General features: G+C 39.6%; 1 protein-coding gene across 1 annotated transcript in view; it reads right to left on the bottom strand.

Moving 5' to 3' along the window:
* The window catches only part of grk6 (G protein-coupled receptor kinase 6), a 62,803-nt gene that overhangs the window by 22,064 nt on the left and 16,942 nt on the right, over positions 1 to 23,797 (bottom strand). Inside the window, exons 3-4 of the mRNA XM_083986251.1 lie at positions 3,807 to 3,919; positions 613 to 690 (exon numbers count right to left, since the gene is read on the bottom strand). Of these exons, the coding sequence (XP_083842377.1) occupies positions 613 to 690; positions 3,807 to 3,919 (191 nt within the window). The remainder of the gene's footprint in view (positions 1 to 612; positions 691 to 3,806; positions 3,920 to 23,797) is intronic.

Genomic DNA, 23,797 nt, shown 5'->3' with positions numbered 1-23,797 from the left:
TGTCGACCAGGTGAGGTTTTTATCTCTTCTTCTGATCTTTACAGGATCGTTCAGGTGGTCTCAGATCAGATTACATCTCTAATTTCCGATAAAAGTGGTTAAACGATTGGAATCTCTCCGTGCTGCGTTCACTGACACTCTGACAGAATCAGTCTGCTGTGATATGAGGCCGATGTCATACTGGTCAACAAAAAGTGAAGAAACTAAGAATAGAAACAGAGAATAAATGGGAACTACAGGAAGACTTTCCAAACAGTCGGTGATGCAATACTATAATAAATAATATTGCAGTTGAAATAAAAACACCTTCTTGTGTGTGTGTGTGTGTTTTATTGTTGTTGTAATTTAAAGTGGCGGCTTTGTGGCTGAAAGATGAAAACCATCAGCGCCATCTTTAGAAAACCACTCAAGGAAATTAGATAACCACTCAGCCGCTCTGCGATGTGATGAAGACTCACTCTGACGCCACCGTGACATCACTCTAGGAACCAATCCGTCATCACTTTGACATCATTAACATCGCACATCTCACATCGGCCGTCACGTCACTTTTGATGCTCCTCATCTGCAGGGAAACAGAAAGTAAAGGAGGTCCCTGAATGCATCGCTCACCTTTGGGTTAAAGTACTTGTCGACGAGCTCCTGGCCGCTCTCCTTCCTCCGCTCGTCGGGCGTCACCTCGTACTCGGCCTGCAGACACACACATCACACACAGACAAACAATATAAACAAATAAAACAAATGCAACAGAAAAAAAAACAAAATAAACGCTGCAACTGAGAAATTCTGCAATCACAGAAACAATGCAGAACCAAAAACATACAAACCCACAATATAAATGCCTAAGAAAAAAAAAATCAATGAAGAGTTGTCAGATATAAATGAAAATGAATTTATTAGTCAGTACATTGAAATCTAATTCAGGATTATTCTAATAACTGATCAATGGGCCGATATGTAAGAAAATTTTAATTCCATGTAAGGACAATTCCAGGCAAATTCACCTCGGGGCTGTATTTTCCTAACATTTTAGGTCTAAAAGAAGGAATCTGAATATTTTCAGTGTAATTGCTCCTGTTTTGCGGTAGTTGTGTCTGTCCCCGCATCACCACGGTAGCGATGAATGGGAGCGGATTGAAGTTCCGCTGCTTAGGCTGTTTACATCCCTCAAAGCCACATTTTTTTTCCACAGACAGCGTCAGATGGCGACTCAAACATGCACCGAGAAGTTTCTTTACTTCAAGCAAGTCAAGAGTTGATATTCCTGTGTTTATGACACAAACGGGAGCTTCCGACTGCACGTAAACACACCGAGCACTTGGGTCTCGCGCTCGACTTTGAATTAGATCATCTGATGCGGGGACAGACACAACTACCTCAAAACAGGGGCAATTAAGCTTCAGATTCCTTCTTTTAGACCTAAAATGATAGGAAAAGTTGAATTTGCCCGGAATTGTCCTTGAATGCAAGATCACTGCACCTAATTTTAAGTTTATTTTTATTTTATTCTAACGTCCTGCTGCTGTTATTTCTTGTCCATTTGCATCATTTGTCCGTGTGGTTTGGTGAAGAGTCTCCTGTGATTTGTCTTTTTGTTCGTAATGTAATTTAATGTGGGAGAAGCCGAAGACAAATTTCCACTAAGATGGACAAACTGATCTAAGCACAAACACATTAAGGTTTTTATTGTTGCCAGGTTGTAAAATACAATTTCCTTGTTTATTTTTTATTTTTGGCAGATCTAAAGTTTGAGCCGTGTTTTATCATTAAATCAACTTGTGGCAGGTTCACAGTCTCCGACTCAAACCGTTTCAATGTTAAGTAGGATAAATAAATAGGTTCAGTATAAATGTGGAACTGTCAAACGGGTCATTTGTATCAGTTTTTTATTTCAAAACTTCCTTTTGCCAACTTCCTCTTTTTTATTCCATTGTTTTTACAGTTTCGTCTATAATAAATAAACTGCAGAGCGACCTCGGACTTCAACTCAGCGGACGTCACCTCCGTTATTTGTTTATCAAGTCACTTCCAAATATGTGACGTGATGGAAACTGCAACTGAACTCAGACTCATCTTTATTCTGTATTATCTTATTAACCTACTTCATATTGCCCGTTCTCTGCTGAGGGACTTGATTTCCTCCTGTGGATCAATAAAGTTTCTGACTCTGACTCTGAAGCATGTGATTGGTTGGTCGGTCGGTTGCAGCTTCGACTGATTTAACCGACTCACTCGTGTTTAATCACTTCAAACTTGCAAAACAAAACCTAATTCGTCTGTGAGTGGCCGGCGGAGACACGATCTGGTCAAATGTGACGATGATGATATGCTGTCAGTGAACTACAACACAGACTTACTGCTCCACGCCCCCTCCCGCTGTAGAAAACCTAATTTACAGGTTTAATTGCGGGCGTGTGCGAGGCGGCGGTGGCCCGGTCCACACCCCGCTGCCTGGATGACTTGCAGTAAACCGAGCCTGACTGGAAAAAAACTCACAAAGTGCTTCCTCTCTCTCTCTCTCCGGCTCTCGCAGGCCCGGCCGAGCCTGTAAACTAATGCTAAGTGACAGCGGAGACGGTTCAAATCTCATTTTCCCCCCCTCCCCCTCCATCTTGTCCTCCCTCCCTCCCTCCGAGCTCTCAGAGAGAGATGGGGGCAGAGACAGGAAGTGGTTGCAGGGGGATAGAGAGAGAGAGAACAATTATTGTCTCGTGTCGGGAGTCGAATCCACTGGACAGTTAAAAGCTAAAGAGCAGCAGTGGATCCTCGCTGCTCCGACTCCACACGCTGGTCCTCGAACGCACCGCGGACACCTTCACACCGCATCCTGACATACAGCGAGCGAGCGAGCGAACCGGCGACGAAATTTTGTGCAAAAGTGTCCTGATGTGCAGCGTGACGATTTTATCGTAGTATGTTCTATTGGTTCAGAATCCAAACCAATCAAATTATCGAGGGACGTAAACAAACTTATGGTGCCATTTTTGACATCTTGGAGTATTTTTTTTTATTGGAAAGTGAGATGTTCACTTTCACAGAGGAGAGGTGTGTGTATATGTGTGTGTGTTTAAAGGGATAGTCCAACATTTTGGCAAATTGGCCCATTGCCATAATCCCTATAGTCATAGCAGTAGGTTCGTTACCTTTAATTGTCAGAGCTACGCTACGGATGTATTTGATGAGTTTGATGAAGGAAACCAAGAAATCCCATTAGCCTCCGTAGCGTAGCTCTGAGCAGCTCGCTGCTCTGCTCCGCCGTTCTAAAAATAGCTTGCACCGACAATTAAAAGTAACAAACCTACTGCTATGACTGTAGGGATTATGGCAATGGGACAATTTGCCAAAATGTTGAACTATCCCTTGAATGTTTCAGGATAATTCAACTTCCTGCATCAGAAACTCAACAGAATCCAGGATTTGGATTTGGACAAATTTTTGATCTTTTTGATGATGGAGTTCGGTTTCTGCCGAACCTTAGAACGTTACAGTAACAGAACTGAACCCGACGCCGACGATTACATGAAGGTTTTTGTTTCATGACAGTGTTGCAATTGTAATATGCACTCCGACACTGTAAGGGGGCGCTCCGCTCCGTAGAGAAAACAGCCACCAAAACAGCGAAGAAGTGCATAGCTCCTCTGTTTGGTAAGAGGTCAGTCAGTTGAATCTGATACAGACAAATCTGTTTTTGAAATGAGACTGATAAAGAAGCTGAGTGTGGATCGATGACCTTCTAACCAGGGAAGGACCACACACACACACACACACACACACACACACACACACACACACTGTTGTTTTCTCACCACAGCATCCAGGAACTTGACGCAGCGTCTCAGCTCCGGTCTGGTCTCACAGAACTGTCTGAAGAGCAACCGACCGATGGGCTGACGCTCACACAGGCTGCTGTAGTCCTTCTCTGTGGAGACAGACAGAGACACAGACACAAACATCAGTCATCGATAGATAGATAGATAGATAGATAGATAGATAGATAGATAGATAGATAGATAGATAGATAGATAGATAGATAGATAGATAGATAGATAGATAGATAGATAGATAGATAGATAGATATAGATAGATAGATAGAACGATAGATAGAACGATAGATAGAACGATAGATAGAACGATAGATAGATAGAACGATAGATCAATAGAACAATAGATAGATAGATACTGTAGATAGATAGAACGATAGATAGATAGAATGATAAATAGAACGATAGAACGATAGATAGATAGAACGATAGATAGATAGATAGGACGATAGATAGATAGAACCATAGATACAGTAGATAGATAGAACGATAGATAGATAGAACGATAGATAGATAGATAAAATGATAGATAGATAGAACGATAGATCAATAGAACAATAGATAGATAGATACTGTAGATAGATAGAACGATAGATAGATAGAACGATAGATAGATAGATAAAATGATAGATAGATAGAACGATAGATAGAACGATAGATAGATAGATAGATAGATAGATAGAACGATAGATAGATAGATAGAACGATAGATAGAACGATAGATAGATAGATAGAACGATAGATAGATAAAATGATAGATAGATATATATATATATAGATAGATAGATAGATAGATAGATAGATAGATAGATAGATAGATAGAACGATAGATAGATAGATACTGTAGATAGAACGATAGAATAATAGATAGATAGGACGATAGATAGATAGAACCATAGATACAGTAGATAGATAGAACGATAGATAGAACGATAGATAGAATGATAGATAGAACGATAGATAGATAGATAGAACGATAGATAGATAGATAGAACGATAGATAGATAAAAATGTAGATAGATAGATAGATAGATAGATAGATAGATAGATAGATAGATAGAACGATAGATAGATAGATAGAACGATAGATAGATAAAATGATAGATAGATAGATAGATATATAGATAGATAGATAGAACGATAGATAGAACGATAGATAGATAGATACTGTAGATAGAACGATAGAATAATAGATAGATAGAACGATAGATAGAACGATAGAACGATAGATAGATAGATAGATAGATAGATAGAACGATAGATAGATAGATAGAACGATAGATCAATAGAACAATAGATAGATAGATACTGTAGATAGATAGAACGATAGATAGATAGAATGATAAATAGAACGATAGAACGATAGATAGATAGAACGATAGATAGATAGATAGGACGATAGATAGATAGAACCATAGATACAGTAGATAGATAGAACGATAGATAGAATGATAGATAGAACGATAGATAGATAGATAGATAGAACGATAGATAGATAGAACGATAGATAGATAAAATGATAGATAGATAGATAGATAGATAGATAGAACGATAGATAGAACGATAGATAGATAGAACGATAGATAGATAAATAGATAGATAGATAGATAGATAGATAGATAGAACGATAGATAGATAGATACTGTAGATAGAACGATAGAATAATAGATAGATAGAACGATAGATAGAACGATAGAACGATAGAACGATAGATAGATAGATATATAGATAGATAGAACGATAGATAGAACGATAGATAGATAGATAGATAGATAGATAGAACGATAGATAGATAAAATGATAGATAGATATATAGATAGATAGATAGATAGATAGATAGAACGATAGATAGATAGATACTGTAGATAGAACGATAGAATAATAGATAGATAGAACGATAGATAGAACGATAGAACGATAGATAGATAGATAGATAGATAGATAGATAGATAGATAGATAGATAGAACGATAGATAGATAGATAGAACGATAGATAGATAGAACGATAGATAGATAAAATGATAGATAGATAGATAGATAGAACGATAGATAGAACGATAGATAGATAGAACGATAGATAGATAAAATGATAGATAGATATATAGATAGATAGATAGATAGATAGATAGATAGATAGAACGATAGATAGATAGATACTGTAGATAGAACGATAGAATAATAGATAGATAGAACGATAGATAGAACGATAGAACGATAGAACGATAGATAGATAGATAGATAGATAGATAGATAGATAGATAGATAGATAGATAGATAGATAGATAGATAGATAGATAGATAGATAGATAGATAGATAGATAGATAGATAGATAGATAGATAGATAGATATACAGATAAATCTATCTCCTTGCTCTGTGGTCAGTGACCGACCGTACAGGTTTGTGTGGTGGTGGTTGTCTGAGTTCACCTGCATAATAATATTAAAAAAACACTGCCATAAAAAAACAGCAGCAGGTAAAAACTCAGATTTGCATCTGTGACTCCAGTCGATGCAAATCAGCTCTGGAAGCTTCAGGCAGCAAACAAATGTTGTGACTGATGTAGAAACAAGTGAGTGAGGTCACAGCAGGGGAGAAGGTCTGATGATGTCACCACGGCAATCATACATCTTACACCTGAGCTAAACTCACCTGCTCAATGCAAAATTATATTTAAAAAAAAAAAACCTTAAAAACCTGCAGAAATGCGCCTGAAGTCACTGCTTGTCTTCAAACCGAGATGTGCATCCTCCTCCTCCGCTCAGACACTCCCTGCCTAGTAAATAATGGGTGGAGTGCCCCTTTAATTGCTGGAGGAAACAACTCGGTGTGTTGCGTCTTATCGCTGCAGAACGAGCCATTTCCTATCGTTGACTTGACACACAGTGACTGATGGTAACTGATGCCTCCTCCTGTCAGGTCCAGCCTCTGTTTGATGTTTCTGCTCCACTTATCTCCTATCTCTCTCTCTGTCTTTGTTTCTCTCCAGCGGTCACGACGACGACAACGACAAGCGTGGAGGGGGGAAAAAAAACAGAGAGGAGTGTGGGACATCTGAACGTCAAAGCTGGAATCCCTCTGCTGTTATTCTATGAAAAAACAAAACAAAACAAAACACTAACTAACCAAGAAAAAAAAAATTAGCTTCACTGGCTCATGGAGAAGATACTGGGTTCGATCCCACAGCGGCCGCTCAGGCGCGAAATGCAACATCCCCAGTTCTGGGAAACTTTTCATGGTCACGGTCGTGGATCAGTGGAGTTTCTCAATGGACTGAAGGGAACACACTGTACATCAACACACAAAGGCCTCGCTGCAGCCTCCAGCTCCACACACACACACACACACACACACACACACACTGACAGGATGATGCCACAGATGTACTTTGCTCAGGCTCTGAGACCCCACACACACCCAGCGCCCCCTAAAGGTAGAAATTTGTGTTAAAGCTCCTTCAAAATAAAGGTAGATGTTTGTATTAAAGCTCCTTCAGAATAAAGGTAGATGTTTGTGTTAAAGCTCCTTCAGAATAAAGGTAGATGTTTGTGTTAAAGCTCCTTCAGAATAAAGGTAGATGTTTGTGTTAAAGCTCCATACGGTATAAAGGTAGATGTTTGTACTAAAGCTCCTTCAGAATAAAGGTAGATGTTTGTGTTAAAGCTCCTTCAGAATAAAGGTAGATGTTTGTATTAAAGCTCCATACGGTATAAAGGTAGATGTCCATGTGTAATGTGATTATAAAGCAGCTCTAGGTTCTATATTAATACTGTGAAAGTATCAAAGCCTCAGTCCACAGAGAAATGCACACAGCCTGTATTCAGAAACTGAGCCTTAAAACCAGCCGTCACAACAACAGCAGTCACACAAAGCTCTGCCCCGAACATGAACGAGTCTGATCAGTCCTGTCAGAGAATGCACCGTCATGTACTGTGTGTATACAGTATATCAACAGGCTGATGAGTCAGCAGATTCCCTCAGTTCTGTCATGTAAACTTTGGTTTGCGCCACTGAGAGATCGAGTTTCTTTTAATGGGCTGAAGACGGAGAAGGAGGAGGAGGAAGAGGCGCCTCTGAAGAGCATCCATCACGACTCAGGATGTTTAGTCGTGCATTTGTGCAGAGAAGAAGAAGAAGAAGGTCGTGTGCTCAAACCTTGTTATGCGTTTAAACACACACACACACACAGACTCTGAACAGGTTTTCAGTCATACATAGATTTTTATAAAGGTGCCGTGACCTCGAGGCAACTTCTTATCTCTTTAACCTGTGTGGAAATTTGATGTTTCTGCAGCTGCAAAGGAATTTTAACTGAGCTGATATAATAATAATAATAATAATATTCAGCATCAGGACAGGAGGAGAGGTTATAAACCTGACTGTAAATCCTCCAGTAGAAGCTCCAGCTTTTATTTGCTTCACCTGCTGAACTGAACCATCTTATATCAGAGACGGGCGTCTATATTATATCAGAAAATCCTCTCAAATCATGTTCTTACTGTTGAAAAGAGGAATTTGGAATTTGGTATTATTATATATTTAACATATTTTTCTACTTTCTTTTTTCTTTCCTTCCCTTTTTAAGGAAATTAAAATACAAATCAAAGAAGCTAAAACATGACGGCATAAAACAGAAAAGTATCCAAACAGAACGACACTGAAGAACAAAACTAACAAGTTCAGACTTTTTGGCTTCAAAAAAGTCGTCTTTGTTGACTTTGAAGACGACCAATGTTGTTTTTACATAGAGGAGGTATATTTTCATAAGCCTTTTCTGGCTTCCACCTCTCCTGCAGAATTTTTTCTTTGTTTAATTTCATTACTTTCATTGTTTTTATGAAGGCTTTCTGTGTACGGTATGTGCAAATAAACTCAACTGAACTAAAAGAGTCAGATCAGAAGGAAAGAGTTGGATGCAGAGCAGCATCGTTTACAAGCTTAATCAGCACCGATTCAACTTCTTCTAAATAAATGTGTTGCTCCGCCTACAGACTGTATATAGGCTCCGCTACGGACCAAACAACACGACCGGACGCACCGGGTTCAGGTCCAAAACATAGAAGATAAGTTGAGAACTGTAGCAGGAATGAAGTAGCTTAGAAAGGGCTCAAACAGGCGATCGTGGGCTTTGAGAGGTTTTGTACATTCACTCACATTCAAGAACTTGTTGCAGAAAATAGAAACAGACCCGACTTCTCATTGAGAATCGGCCTTTATTTGAGAATTTGCAGTACTCATGACAGTAAGTCATCCTCATAACTTGTTGCTGTATTTGCACTGAAACTTTTCCAGACCTGGAGGCTACTGATGATGTCATAGGTGGATCAAAACTACGGTGGCCCTGAGAGTTCAACACACTGAAGCAAACAAGCAAGTAATGACCGGTGGTGTCTGTGATGCTGCGGGTCCGTCAGTAGTGTGTTGTGTTTTCAGACATATGAAGATGTTGTTGTCGTTTTGTGTTTCCTGTGCATAAAAACTGCAAAAGCTCAGTGAAAAAAAACAAAAAACACTGTTGCACAACTCAGAAATGTTGTGTCTTGCTGATGAACGTGTAATAATCTCATGTGTGATTCAGCGTTCGCGCGTTGGGAGGGACGAGGCGAGAGGAACGACCTGTTAACGACTAAGAAGGAAGTTGATGGTTTCCTGAAAGTTTCTCAAGACTCAACTCCCACACACACGTTTCAGAAAAAAAAAAAACTGTCAAGCTGAATCATAGCTGAGCTCTTCTTCCTCTCTGAGATCTGTCTAGTTTGTTTTTGTGTCTGAACCTCACACCTTCTCATCCTCTTTAAGGTCTTTGAACTTTCCTTTCCTGGACGTCGTTTTGCCTCGTTGTGTGTTTTGAACTTCCTGTCTCACAGTTTCTATTTGTCTCTCTCTCTCTCTCTTTCTGACGATGTTCATTCAAATCACAGCTGATTTGAATGAACGATGCCTTCCAGGGAAGAAGAAGAAAAAAAAAAAAACCTACGACATAAATAAAAAACCCGTCACAGATTATCAACTTTATCTCACGTGCAGAACACGTTTGCATAGAAAAAGAGGAACTGAGTCAGGATGATTCCTGTTTCCACACATATTTGTGAATATTAGGAAAATTCAAGAAAACAGATAAAAACTTCATGTCTCGTGTTTGTGTTTGATATTTGAATGTTGGAAAATGACGGAGAGACACCTGCCAGCAACACACACCAATCAGCACCGGTTATTTGTGCTTTACTGCGTAATCGCATTTACAACAATTAAATCAAATAACATTAAGTTTTGTTCCTCGTTTTCCATCTCTTCACCTGACTCCCATTTTCTCTCTCCCTTTTTTAGACAAATGTGTTTCGTAAGACGGCGGCATGTAACTTTGTTTAAATGTTAATAATGTTACCACAGCCCCCTCCTCCCCCCACAAGCTCACACTCTGAATGATGATGCTGTGTGGTGTGTGTGTGTGTGTGTGGAGGAAGTCAGATGCTCAGCGCTGTAAACCCAGGGGGTCAGATGTCACATCCGGCCGGCGAGAACGCTTCAAAGCTCCACAGATATCTTTAGAAACTGACCGTCAGTGTCTTTTATTTCTGACCGTACAGTGAAGCCGGAGCCTCCGAGGCAAAAACATCTGCCACCAAAACGCTCCAACTGTGATCAATCTGTCATTACAGACGGTGAAAAAAAACACACAACGATGGACAGAGGAGTCGTGTCTGGATCATTTCAGATGAAGAACATGAGAGAAAGTGTGTAATTGTTCATTATAGGATGATACAAGTTTACTGCACTTTGTGTGTTGGAGGCTGATTAATTGATTACCGGAATGTTTTCTTACTTCCTGATATCAGTCAGGTCCTAGAATAAAAAAATAGAATAAAATATTTGTCTACCTTCAGCAAAAACTGTAACAAACCCAAACTATTTGAATAAAACAAAAATAAAAAAGATTTGAATATACCTAAATACATCTAACAGAGAGTTGTAAACAGGAGTTGTAACGCTCCCTGAACTTGTATATAAGGAAAACTTTTATTAATAACCATTTATCAACCTGGTGAAAACCTGTTTTGTTTACATGGAAATCTGAAAGTTGAGTCTGAAGCTATGTTTCCATGCACATGTTTTTATGTGCATAAGTTATAACAAATGAATAATGTCTTGTGGAAACAGAAAAATTTTATTAAATGTCATGAATATGGACTTTTGTCTTGTCGATCTCATCAGATTTTCTCTTGATCAATAAAAGGCTTATCAAGTGAGAAACGCTGATGGAAACAGTTCTTTGCCGGATAAACTTGAATCATGATCATGTTTTACGTCAGTTCTGCTTCATATTTCTGACTTTTCAAAGACATAAATAATAGTGTGGTGGAAAATTGCTGTGATTAGTATTTTCCTTGTAATGAGTAGTAATGTAATTTAATTTAATTTAATTTATAAGTTTATTTGAAAACAGGGACAGTGCACATTAATAACATCACTGTAAATGCGCCAGAATTAGCCAAGAGGCTATTTTTCATCTGTAGTCCCCAGACGGATGTTAAAAAGTCACCCTAAAAACAGAATATGAATATGATTAAAATTACAAAGTTATTAGCCAAGGCAATCTACAAACATGCACAGCAATTAACAACTTGACAAAAGAACATACAACATGACATGACAAAAGACACAACATACATAACATCAATCAGAAAACATAATCAATACATCCCCATGCAGCAAAGACACATGACGCAATACACATCACACCACAGCATGCAAAGCAGAGGCACAGACACAAACTGCATGCATACACAGTAGAAACGACGCCACAAAAAGACATGCATGCCGACACATGAAGGCAGACAGACAACAACAAGATGGCTACAGGTTCAGCACAGATGGACCGGAGAGAGGAAGAAAGGTGTAAAAGAACTAGTGCTGACAGATCTGAGCACCAATCAACCATCTCTTCAAATGAGCTTTGAATAAACTGTAGGTATTCAGGTCTCTAATAGTAGCTGGGATGGAATTCCACTCTAGTGCAGCTCTAACAGAGAAAGCAGACTGACTAAACGAACTTTTCCTAAAAGGAATAATACAGTCTCCTCTTGCTGCACCTCTTGTGAACCCATATGCAGTTGTTCTTATGTTGACAAACTGTCTCAGCGGAGGCGTGGTGGAACCATATATAATCTTGTGCATAAGACAGGCATTTACATATTTAATCAAATTGTCCCAACTCAACAGATTATATTTTCTTAATATTGGACAATGATGAGAATGTACCGGTTTCTTGTCAAGGATTTTAACTGTTCGTTTATACAAAGATTCTATTGGTTTTAGAGAAGTGTTACTAGCCTGTGACCAGGTAGTTAAACAGTAGATGATATGGGAAAAAACCATGGAATGCATATACATCTTAGCCGCCTCTGTTGACATATAATCTCGACTGAACCTAAAGTTTGAGAGATTGAATTTGACCCGGTTACAGACCTTTTTCACCTGAGCCTTGAAAGAAAGTTTAGAGTCAACCAAAACACCAAGATACTTGTATTCAGATACGACCTGCAACCTCTCCCCTGAAACAAAGATATCCGGCTCGACACTAGGACTGTTCTTCTTGGTAAAAAACATACATACTGTTTTAGACACATTCAGCTGCAAACAGCATTGCTTTAACCACGCTGTTACATGGGTCATGGAGTTTGTGAGTTTATCAGCAACCTGTGTCATGCTGCTACCATGTACATAAATTACCGTGTCATCGGCATACATTTGGATGTTGGTGTCAGGACATACATATGGTAAGTCATTGATATATAATGTAAATAACAAAGGGCCCAATATGGATCCTTGCGGGACTCCTGTGGACAGACGAAGGGCAGCTGATTTATGATTCTGTACCTGAACAGACTGAGATCGATTTGACAGATATGATTCTATCCACATAAGTGTATCTGAACAGAAATTAAAACTGGCTAATTTTGACATGAGAATTCTATGATTAACAGTATCAAATGCCTTTTTGAAGTCAAGGAACACAGCTCCAACTACACCACCTTTATCCAACAGAGATTTGATTTTTTCTATTAAAAAACAGTTGGCAGTTTCAGTTGAATAGTTAGCTCTGAAGCCGAATTGCATTGGGTGCAGAGTAAAGGAGCTATTGTTAAGATGGCAGGTGATTTGTTCAGCTACTACTTTCTCTGCAACCTTTGACACTGTAGGTAGAATACTGATCGGTCTGTAATTGCAGGTTGAAACAGGATCTCCACATTTAAATATTGGGACAACAACAGCTGACTTCCAAACACTCGGAAACAATCCCTGAGAAATCGAGAGGTTAATAATTTTGGTAATAGGATTAGTCAGTGTTGTACTGAACTCTTTGAGCATAACTGCATCCATACCAAATATATCTTTTGCTCTAGATGGATTCAGAGATCGAATCATTCTGGCAACCTCTGATTCAGTGACATTTCTTATGCTGAAAGCAGGTTCCATTGTATTAACTGGACAGACATTAGTGTACTCAGGTGAAAAACACTGTGCAATAGTGGCCACAGAATCAATAAAGTGGTGGTTAAAAGCTTCTGCTACTTCTACAGGATCGTTTGTGAGTATTCCATTTATTTTGAGTTCGAGCTGTTTCCTCTCCTTGTTTTGATGCCCTGTTAATTTTTTTAGCTGGTTCCAGATCATTTTAGAGTTACCTCTTGCCTTTTCTATTATGGTCAAGAAAAAATCTGCCTTTGCTTTTCTTAGTTTCTTTACCACTTTGTTCCTTAAACTAGCAAAGTGTTGTCTGTCATGACTCAACTTAGTTTTTATTGCGGTTTTTAGAACAAAATCCCGTTCTTTCATTAGTTTTAAAATATCTGCATTTATCCAAGGGACAGTGTTTTTGTTATTTTTGCACCTAAATTTGCAGTTAAAATCTTTAATAATGCTCTCTAGTTTATTTGAGAATATTTGAGTATCTTCTTCATGGTCTATGCCCAACAGTAGATCATCCCACTCAATCTGTTGAACAGCACTTTTAAAGTTCTCCTGTTTGTTTTTGGGGATTCCAAAATATTCATATTCCTTGGCCCTAGGGCTAAACCGCTTATTGCTTAGTTTTCTGGCTACCAGTGTCAAATTGTGGTCAGAGAGACCAGTTACCATATTATAGGATTTTAAAATTCTCTCAGGTCTGTTACTAAATATTAAATCAATTTGAGTACTAGTGGAATTAGTTATTCTTGTGGGCCCATTAATCAGTTGCATGAGATCAAATTTATCAGTTATCTGTTTGAGGTTCTTTCTAGAGGATTTTTCCCCCCAGTTGATGTTAAAATCTCCCATAATAATTACTTCTTTGTTGAAATTACATTCTTTTAATAATTTCTCAAATTTCTCATAGAAACTAATATTGGAAGAGGGAGGCCGGTAAATTACAATAAGAGTAAAGGACATCTGTGGTGACAAAATTATGTTTAGACCAATACATTCCAATTCCTCACAGTTTGACCAATGGATTTCATTACACTGGATTCTGTCTTTCACATAAATCATAACTCCTCCCCCCTTTGAGCCCACTCTATCTCTCCTATAAAAGTTAAAACCAGGGACTTTTAATGCTGCAGATGGAGTGTTTTTGTGCAACCAAGTCTCAGATAAACAGAGGAAGTCCAAATTAGAATCCAATAAAAGATGGTGCACTTGGTCACTTTTAGATTTAATACTTCTTATGTTCAAATGCCCCCCCAAGAGACCCTTTGGCTTAGCTTTAGGATCCCAAACAATTTTTGAGTGATTGACAGTCCGAAAGACATCCCACTTCCTGTTCTTTGAGTGCGCCGGATTTACCAGTTTCCTGTTTACATTGTGCGAGATAACTGTACGTGGATTACTTGAACCAAAGTCGACAATGGTCGGGAAACTCCGCAGTTCAGCCAGTGCTCCATCCCCCTCGCTCTCCCAGTCAGCCGCGACGCATGGACCCGCCGACAACGCCGCGACGCTCCCAGCCTCCATTCCGGCAGCCAAGCTCTCCCCCGGCGCCGATAGACCCCCAGCGGCACGTCGCGCCCCGTCAATCCCGGTCATGGAAGCCTCCACCGGCCCGGCCACCGCGACCTCCACGCCAGCTCCTCCGATCCGGGCAGGCAGCACACCCCCAGCAGCGCGAAACAAACGGGGGCGATGAGGAAGGTTAGTTTGTTGACCATGATTAAATAGTAACGTTTCTCCAGAGCGTACCTGTGAGACAGCTGTATTGCGTGTTGCATCCGCCGAGACGCTGGCCTCAATCTCCGGTCCAGCGTGGAGCGGGCCGGGGCACGGATGAATGTCTCCAGACAATAGCAAACAGATCGTGATGATCAGCGCATCACTGTGTCGAAGCAAGGCTGGTGGCTTTGTATGTTTCTTCATTCGATTGTACAGAGATGGATAAATGAATGTCAAAGCTAGAGCGTGTTTCCCATATCCAAAGTTTCCCACGGCCTGGTTTGTTTGTTGACTTAACAAATCAGCATTGTTCGCATATGTTTTTCCACAGAAGTTTGGGAGTAGATTAGTGTTAAAAGGTCTTAAAAAGTTAGCCAGCAGTCCATATATCAAGAGAGCTGTGACTGCACCTGCTCTACCTGCCGCCATCTTGCCTTGCATGAACGAAGGAAGTCTTTGAGTAGTAGTAAAACCTTGTTGCAATCCTGTTAACTCCATTAGTGGAGAGTAAACAAAGAAAGATGCAGGTGGACGGACGGACAGACTTTCCCTGAAGTGTCTTTAAACCACAATCTCACAGAACTGTTTGGATCACTGCCTTCGTTCGTTCCCAAACCTCAGGTCGCCTCCACTGTCATGCAGCATTTAGGTTAATGCTGGGTGTTTTCACGCCGCTATGTTCTGATTGTTGCGCATTTCTTTTCTGCAATTCAGTTCAAAAGTGAATAAAAACACCTTAAAATGCAAGAAATGTAAATTTGATACATCAGTTTGATCGCAAAACTGTGTGCAGCGTCATTCTGCACACATTTTTATTGGATTTAAAGCTCTTACAAAGTAAATGAATTTTCCTGCATCCTTTTTCTTCTCAGCCAAACTTTTGAGGCAGATCTTCCTCGATGAATAAAGGCTTAACTTCATTAATCGTTAGTTCGTTAGTTCCCACCTCTGCAGGTATTGAGCCCAGGTACAAGACAAAAGACGAGTCTGTTTTAGTTTCTTCCGTTTTAAAGAGCCTGTTTGTTCCTTATAGAGTCACGGACACACAACCTTGTACATAAGCTTATCCGTGTTTTGGGATCTGAACCAGGAGGAAGCGACCACGTCTATCCTGAGGCGCCATGCTGCGTTTTATCATGGGTCATCATCAGCCCAGGCCTCAGCACAGCCGTCGCTGCTGCTGCTGCTGCTGCTTCAATGGATGTCTGAGGAACAATGTGTCCTGTGTGTTTACTCTGCCCCGGCCTCAGTGCCATGTATGGATGTACACAGTGTGCCATGACAGAGCCTCCATACATAAACACAGCGCCGGTGGAGCACATGCTGTAAACATCTTGATAGTGGCGATATTTTACATCATACTGACATCACATGTTACTATACTTAACTCCTGAGCAGGGGTCAAACCACTTGACTGGTTTACAACAGTTTAAAGACAAACATGAGCCTTTGTTGGCTGCGATAACATCTGGTTCTACGGCATCTTCCTGAAGCCAGTGGACGGGATCAGAGGTCAGGTCCTCCACAACAAACTGAGGAAACCACTTCACTGTGCGTTTTTTATAGTAAAACACAACCTCAAAGGCTCAAAAAGTGCCCAAAGCATCCGTCCACATACTTACGGCCATGTAATATATCTTATTCAAGTCAGATAAACATCTCTCAAAATTAACTTTGAGTGGTTTCCTACAGAAAAAAAGGGTTCACTTTAAGATATTGCATTAGTATATTTAATAACACGCAGTACTTTTATAATCTAATTATGCCTGTCAATGGTTAATGGAAGTCAGCTGCTATTATGTCATTTCTAACAACTTAACCAGCTCTAAAATTCTTGGTATCTGATAAAAGAGCCAAAAGCAACACTCACGACTCTGCACCTTGAGCTGCAACGAGTTAGTTTAAGCCTCACACGCCAAAATCCTGACCGTCTATGTTACCGTTGAACTGTGTTCCCCCATCGGCCTGAGCACCATGTGGTCCCAACCGCCATCACTTTTTACTGCTTGTAATGATCTAATTAAATGGTTAATCATTCAGCTATGCAAACAGACAAACACACAGATTCCCACAGGTTGATACATCAAGTTGAAAGGATATATAACTGAAATTATAAAGGGCGATATGAGTAAGGGGGGCGCTGACAAGGTGACCTGATTAGGATCGGGCATCGTTTGAATTTTAACAATAGTTCAAGTTCAAGTTTATTTATAAAGCACATTTAAAAACAACCGTTGTTGACCAAGGTGCTGTACAAGCCATGACAGACACATAAACACTTTCAGACTCCAATTCCACATACAAATATACAATTCCACAAATAAATAACTGAGTTTCCCGGATTTAACCTACATTGAAGGCCAAAGAGAATAGGTAGGTCTTGAGCAAAGACTTAAATTGATAGACATCTTCAGCAGTGTTTATGCGGGTATAGGAAGCTTATTTCAGAGCCTGGGTGCTGCCACAGCAAAAGCTCTGTCACCTTTACTTTTGCATCTCGATCTAGGAACCTCCAGGAGAAGCTGATTTGATGACCTTGTTAGTCTGGCTGCAGTTTGAAAGCTTAAAAGGTCGCATAAATAGGGTGGGGCTAGGTCATTTCAGATCTTAAAAACAAACAATAAAATCTTAAAATCAATCCTACATTTTACGGGAAGCCAGTGTAGAGAGGCCAACACTGGTGTGATATGGTCGGGTAGCTGAGTTTTGGACAAGTTGAAGCCAATGGAGGGATGACTGCCCCAGCCCAACACACAGAGAGTTACAGTAGTCCAGTCTCGATGTAATAAAAGCATGGATAACACTCTCGAAGTCCTTGGAAACCAGATAAGGTTTGGTTTTGGCAAGGACTTGTTTGTTTTGACAACAGAACTGATTTAAACGAGGAGTCTAGTATCACACCAAGACTTTTAGCAGATGACTGATTAGAGCAAGTTCAAGGTCCAAGTGCATTGTCCTTGTTCAGGTATTGTCCAAACAGTACAATCTCAGTCTTGCTTTCATTGAGATGCAAGAAGTTTAGCTGCATCCATGTTTTTATGTCCTCCAAACTTTATTGTTTTGTTTGAGCGGAAGATAAATCTGGATGTCATCTGCATAACAATGAAAGGAGATGTTGTGTCTTTTAAAAATAGACCCCAAAGGTAATAAATACAAAGCGAAGAGAATGGGGCCTAGAAAGGAACCTTGGAGGACTCCACATGGTAACGGGGTAGCAGATGAGGAGAACTCACCAAGGTGGACAGAGAAGGTTCGGTCAGCCAGGTACGACTGGAACCACTTGAGGGCGATACCTCTGATGCCTACACACTGTTCAAGGCATGATAGAAGGATTATATGGTCCACGGTGTCAAATCCAGCTGTCAAATCTAAAAGAACTAAAATAACAGGATCCCCAGTATCAGAAGTTAAAAGGGGATCATTAAAAAGTCTTAAAAGTACTGTTTCAGTGCTATGGCGTGGTTTAAAACCAGACTGAAACTTTTCACAAATGCTAAAATTATCTAAAATGGTTGAAGTTGATTAAGAACAACTTTCTCCAGGACTTCAGAGAAAAAGGGCAACTTGGAGATTGGTCTGAAGTTGGAGAGCACAGAAGGGTCGAGGTTAGTCTTTTTGAGGAGAGGTTGCACAACAGAGTGTTTAAAGGCAGTGGGAACATGGCCTGAAGTAATAGAGGTATTAATGATGTTTAAGATACTCGGACCAACAGTATTAAAAGCATCTTTAAACAATATCAATATCAATCACCGATTCAGATTCTTTTAAGAGGTGGGGTGAAAAAAGTTTGCATGGTGTACCGGTTTACGGGCAGTCGGTGGACTGTAAACCAAAGGCAAAGTGCAAATTAAAAGGAATCGTTCAGGGGAATCGAAATTAAAACTTCTTAATGATACCGATGGAATCAAAATGTTAGTACCGGTTCCATTTGATTCTTGGCTGTCGATGCCCAACCCTCGGCTCAATTCTAGCATCTATCCAGAAGAAATACCTGTCGGCGGTGTCACTGATCATCACTGATCGTCTTGTAACCCCCTCAAGCCTCGTTTTTGGTCCTGCGTTAACGCCACACCGTAACTATGCTGGATCGATGCTGTTGTGCATCTTTCGAAGTTCTGAATCGTGCAAACCCATTGCTGTTCAATTCACTGCCTTACCGATGTGGTTTCAGAAGGCTTTGTTCATCTTCCAGGTATATCTCAGCAACAGTTAACCATGGCGACCAAAGTGGAAAGGGTGTTTTTTGGAGCTAGAGATGATCAATGTTGAAAAACAATTGCTTCTATTGCACAAGTTGATTCCCAAATGAAGGAGAAGACGTTTGTGGAGGTTGTCTGTACGCCCACTGGACCAATCACAGCCCTTGTGGTCTGCATCGCCTCGGCGCGTAGTTCTAATTTTTGGAGGCGCGCTCCAGGCTACAGCGTAGGGGTTTGCAATGCCCCAGAGGCCTCCATGCAACATTGCAACTGTTTTAAGAGTAGAGAAGAAGGTGTGTAGCATTAGTCAGAGCTAGCGGAGCTAACTGGTAAGCAGGTTCCTGTTTCTAATACATGTGGTATCACTGATACCCATGTATCTGAGGCATTTCTGGCTCTGGTATCATAATCAGAACAAATCTAGGCGTTTGTTGCTCCCCCCAAAGAAAAGGATGTTGTCTTTTCCCAGTTGCATTTGAAGCCTCATCGCGCTGCTGTGATGCAATCGGTTTGCAAAAGCAGCCGGTGACGGACGGCTCTTGAATTATGTTTCTGCATCTCACGGACTAAGACATGTGCCCTGTGTGCGGCGCACAGCAGCACAACAAACAACAAAAGGGCCGTTGTGCGTCGGTCCCAAGGTCATCATCAGCAGAGCAGCTCTCAGCGCTTCGGGTGAGGTGCGAGAGATTTTAGATATGTGTGAAGGGCAGCAGAAATAGAAAAACAAACGACCTCAAGGACGTTAATCATCTCCAACCACGGTCGCCTTAACTGACTTATCTAAAAAACAAAAACTTTGATACAAACTGCCTTCAGAGAAATCCTTACACTGCTCATCTCATGATCTCATCCACCCAGGACGTTTCATTGGCTCTTCTGGGTATGATCCCTCATTGGCTTCCCAACAACCAATGCACCAAGTCTTCTGTACTTTCTTACCTCGTCTCTTTGTGTACTACAGCCCTGTCACAGCATTACCACACAGTCAAATACTGGTTTGCATGAAGCCAAAGAGCCGCACACATGTCCAAGAATAAATTAGAGTTGCATCTTTAGAACAACAGTAAATATCATGTGAGTAGTCAAATTTTAAAAATAGCACAGAAGACAAAGACCAACAAACAGTCCAGCAGCGATACGACCACCTCTTATTCCCCAACAACCAACGTCTTTGATGAAAGAGTCCAAAACGCTGTAGGAACTGAGCTGTGACCTCAATACATCAACCTAACAGGAGGAAGTGATGGAGGGAAAACTAAATGTTTGTTAACATTTATCAGCCAAGACTCGCTGTTGAAACTGGCTGAGTTTGGTTCAGTTTCCAATTTTTAAAAAATCAGATAATGATCACCTTTATTTATAGAGTATTGATATCTTCGGCTGAATAATATGGGATTTTGGGGGAGTAAAGAAATTCTGATAACTGATTAATCAGCTGATATTCCCCAAGTTTATGTTTTTTTCAATGTTCAAATATGATTCACTTTTTTACTCATTAACAGTACATAACCTCTATTATGAATACAGTGCAGCTCTGCAGTAAACTCTGGCAAATGTCCAAAAAATAAATAAAAATAACTATAAATAACAAATAACCACAAACTGAATGAACACATCATTGTTTTTTTAGTGGATCAACCAATGTTAAATGTTAAGAGTTCAAATTGGCTCTTACAGTATCAGCCAGTGGACATACGCTGACACTGATATGTCTGAGAAAGGCTTAAATCAAATGATTAATTTGGTCAGAACCTTACTTTTATATAACATCAGTCAAATCAGAGGACAGATACAACAATTAAAACTACCAGAAGAAATAAAACACCTCACAGGAAGGTCAAAACCACAGAAAGCTGGACCATAAAAGTGAGTTTTTAAAGGCTCAGACTCACAAACTAACTCCTATATATATGTCCAGGTCCATGGAGGTTGTCATCATGAATGGCAGGATTTATATTTCGGGCGAGGGATGTAAAAATTCAAGCAACAAGACAAATTTTCAATTAAAATGGCGATACAGGATTTAAGTTAAGAAAATACGTTTTTAATTCCATGAGCCTTTTAACAAGGGACTTAAAGGAGATCACAGATTTCATGTTGTGAACTGGTGTGTAGGGAGCTGGATGTAGCCAGGAGAGACGCCTTGGAGGGTTTTTCTTTTACAAGAGATCAATAAAGGCTTAAAATCTATTCTAAGACACACTGGGAATCAGTGCAGGGAGGCTGAAAGAGGAGTGATGTGGTTGCGGTTAAAAGCCCGGCAGCAGAGTCTGACGACGATCAATAGATTTCCGAGTAAGACAAGTAAAAACACTGCAGTGATCCAGGCCTGATTAGATTTAAAAGACTGTAAAACTCTCTCTTTAAATGTTTTTTTGTTGTTTTTTAAGATACGATTTTAAAAATATTTCTGCGATTATAAAAACATGATTGTACAAAGTTTTGTGGTATCAGAAGTTAGATTTGCATCAAAAACCAAGCGGAGAGGTTTACTGCAACAGGCTTGAAGGCAGCAGGCGCTGATTGGTTGATTACAACTTCAGACAAATTAAGATTATCTCTCTCTCGTTGCCATTGGCTGATTCTGTTATCTCTATGTCTATTTACGTGTAATCATCAATCCTTAAACACACATCACAAAGTGATTAAGTTAACTTGTCTTTATATGTTGGTGCATTTCCTTTAAACACAATATTTTTGAGATATTAAACACTTTTACTGTATCCTGCGCAGCACTGTAAAAACATAATATGATGCTAATTATGTCCTGTTCTATATAATCAGATATAGATACAGAGTCATGCAAAAGTTTGTCCATCCCTGGTTTAAAATGCCTGTTAATGTGAACAGTTCATCAAGTGGAAGATGATGAAATTATCTCCAAAAGACATAAAGTTAAACATGAAACACTGTTTTACAATATTTTAATCAATATCAGTGTATTATTTTAGTTTTCTACAGTTTCAGAGTGAAAAAAGGGAAACAAAGCAGCAGCCTGCAAAAGATGGAAACAAAAAAATAAAAAATATATTGTTTAAAATGTAAAGTGAATGTGTCATCTGTAACTTTATGTCTTTTGGAGATCATTTCATCTTCAACTTTATCAATGAACTCAACCAAATGTGAATTCCACTTTCACTCCTGGCGTCTGATCTCGACCTTTTCTTCTGCTCTGGTGTCATTAAATCAGTTTTTCTCTGTTAAACGAGCGGTGGAAGCAGCTAAAAAACACTCTCGATCTGCTTCCTCTTTCTGCAGCGGTGACTGTTTCCTCTGTGGTGCCACTTGAGCAAAGAGACAAAAAAAAAACACCAAAAAAAACGGAGTGAACATGTGTTGAGAGTTGATTCGCTGCATCAGTGACGTGTTTGTGTCTGAAAGGAGTCGAGTTGGGACAGATCTGAGCTGCATGTCGATCAGAAGTAAAGGCTTTGACTGAGTAGTCTTTCCACACTTTTTTTTCTGCAGGTTTCAACAGAATTAAAACTTTTTAAGACGAATACAAACTTGTCCAGACGAGACAGAAAAGTACAAAGGCCACAGAGGGAAAACAGGAAACTAGAAAACTAAATAGATTCATTCACATTCGACTGTGTGTACGTGCGTATGTGTTTGCTGGTGGCAATTTACAGCTGCTTTATATTTTTCTCTCTTCTCATGTGACCCATAAGTTCTGTCTTTGAGTAAATAAGTACACAATGTGATGTTTTTGTGGAGATGAATAAATCACAATAATTTAAACTACTGTCATTAAAAAAAATCAAGTCTTGTGTCAAACTAATTTTACGTCTCGAGAATTAAATAATTTGATGTCCAGGATGTTTCCGCAGCAACACAACACTCATGGTGCTGACAATGCAAAACAGCGTTGTGACACATTTTTGCTTTATCACAAAAAAAACATTGTTGCCCATAAAAGTGGAATAATATTCTGTTTTCAGACACATTCCTCTCTTTTTTTTATTCCTCTTATCGTATAATTGTGGTTTTATTTTCACAGTGATATGTTAAGAGATTAATCAATAAAGTTTTGAGAAGATAAACACTTTATCTATCAAGAATAAATCACATTGTCACAATTATTTCATGAGAAGTGGTTAAAAAAAATATTTTATTTTATTTCCAATTTTAGATTAGATTAGATTATACTTTATTTCATCCCCGAGGTGAAATTCGTTCGTGACAGCAGCATTTAACAAAGGAAATAAATGGCCAACAGTGTATAGAATATATATGTATATTGATCTGGGCCTAAATGCCTTTAACTGTGCAGCCACCTTAGTTCAACTCTTCCCGAGTTTGTTAAATATGTTTTATCTGCATGTTAGAATTTGATTTGTTTTATTTTGTTTTGATCGACAAAGAAACAAAAAAAAAACCTTCCTCCAAAGTGAAAACTTCAGAGGAAGTCAGAGCTTTTTCTTGACCCGACACGACACCGTCTCCGTCGGCCTGCGTCAACTGACTCTCAGGTTGATTCAGTTACTGAGTCCAGGTTTCGGTTTCAGTCCCTGAAGAGACACGATCGAGTGGAGCCGGCGTCCAGCTCAGAGTCCTGACGTCTGTCTGTTTATGAACGAATGGACGA

Source organism: Trachurus trachurus, assembly GCF_905171665.1.
Source record: "Trachurus trachurus genome assembly, chromosome: 14".
NCBI lineage: Eukaryota > Metazoa > Chordata > Actinopteri > Carangiformes > Carangidae > Trachurus > Trachurus trachurus.
The sequence above is the reverse complement of the archived record's forward strand: the minus strand, read 5'-3'. Positions and strand labels throughout refer to the sequence as shown.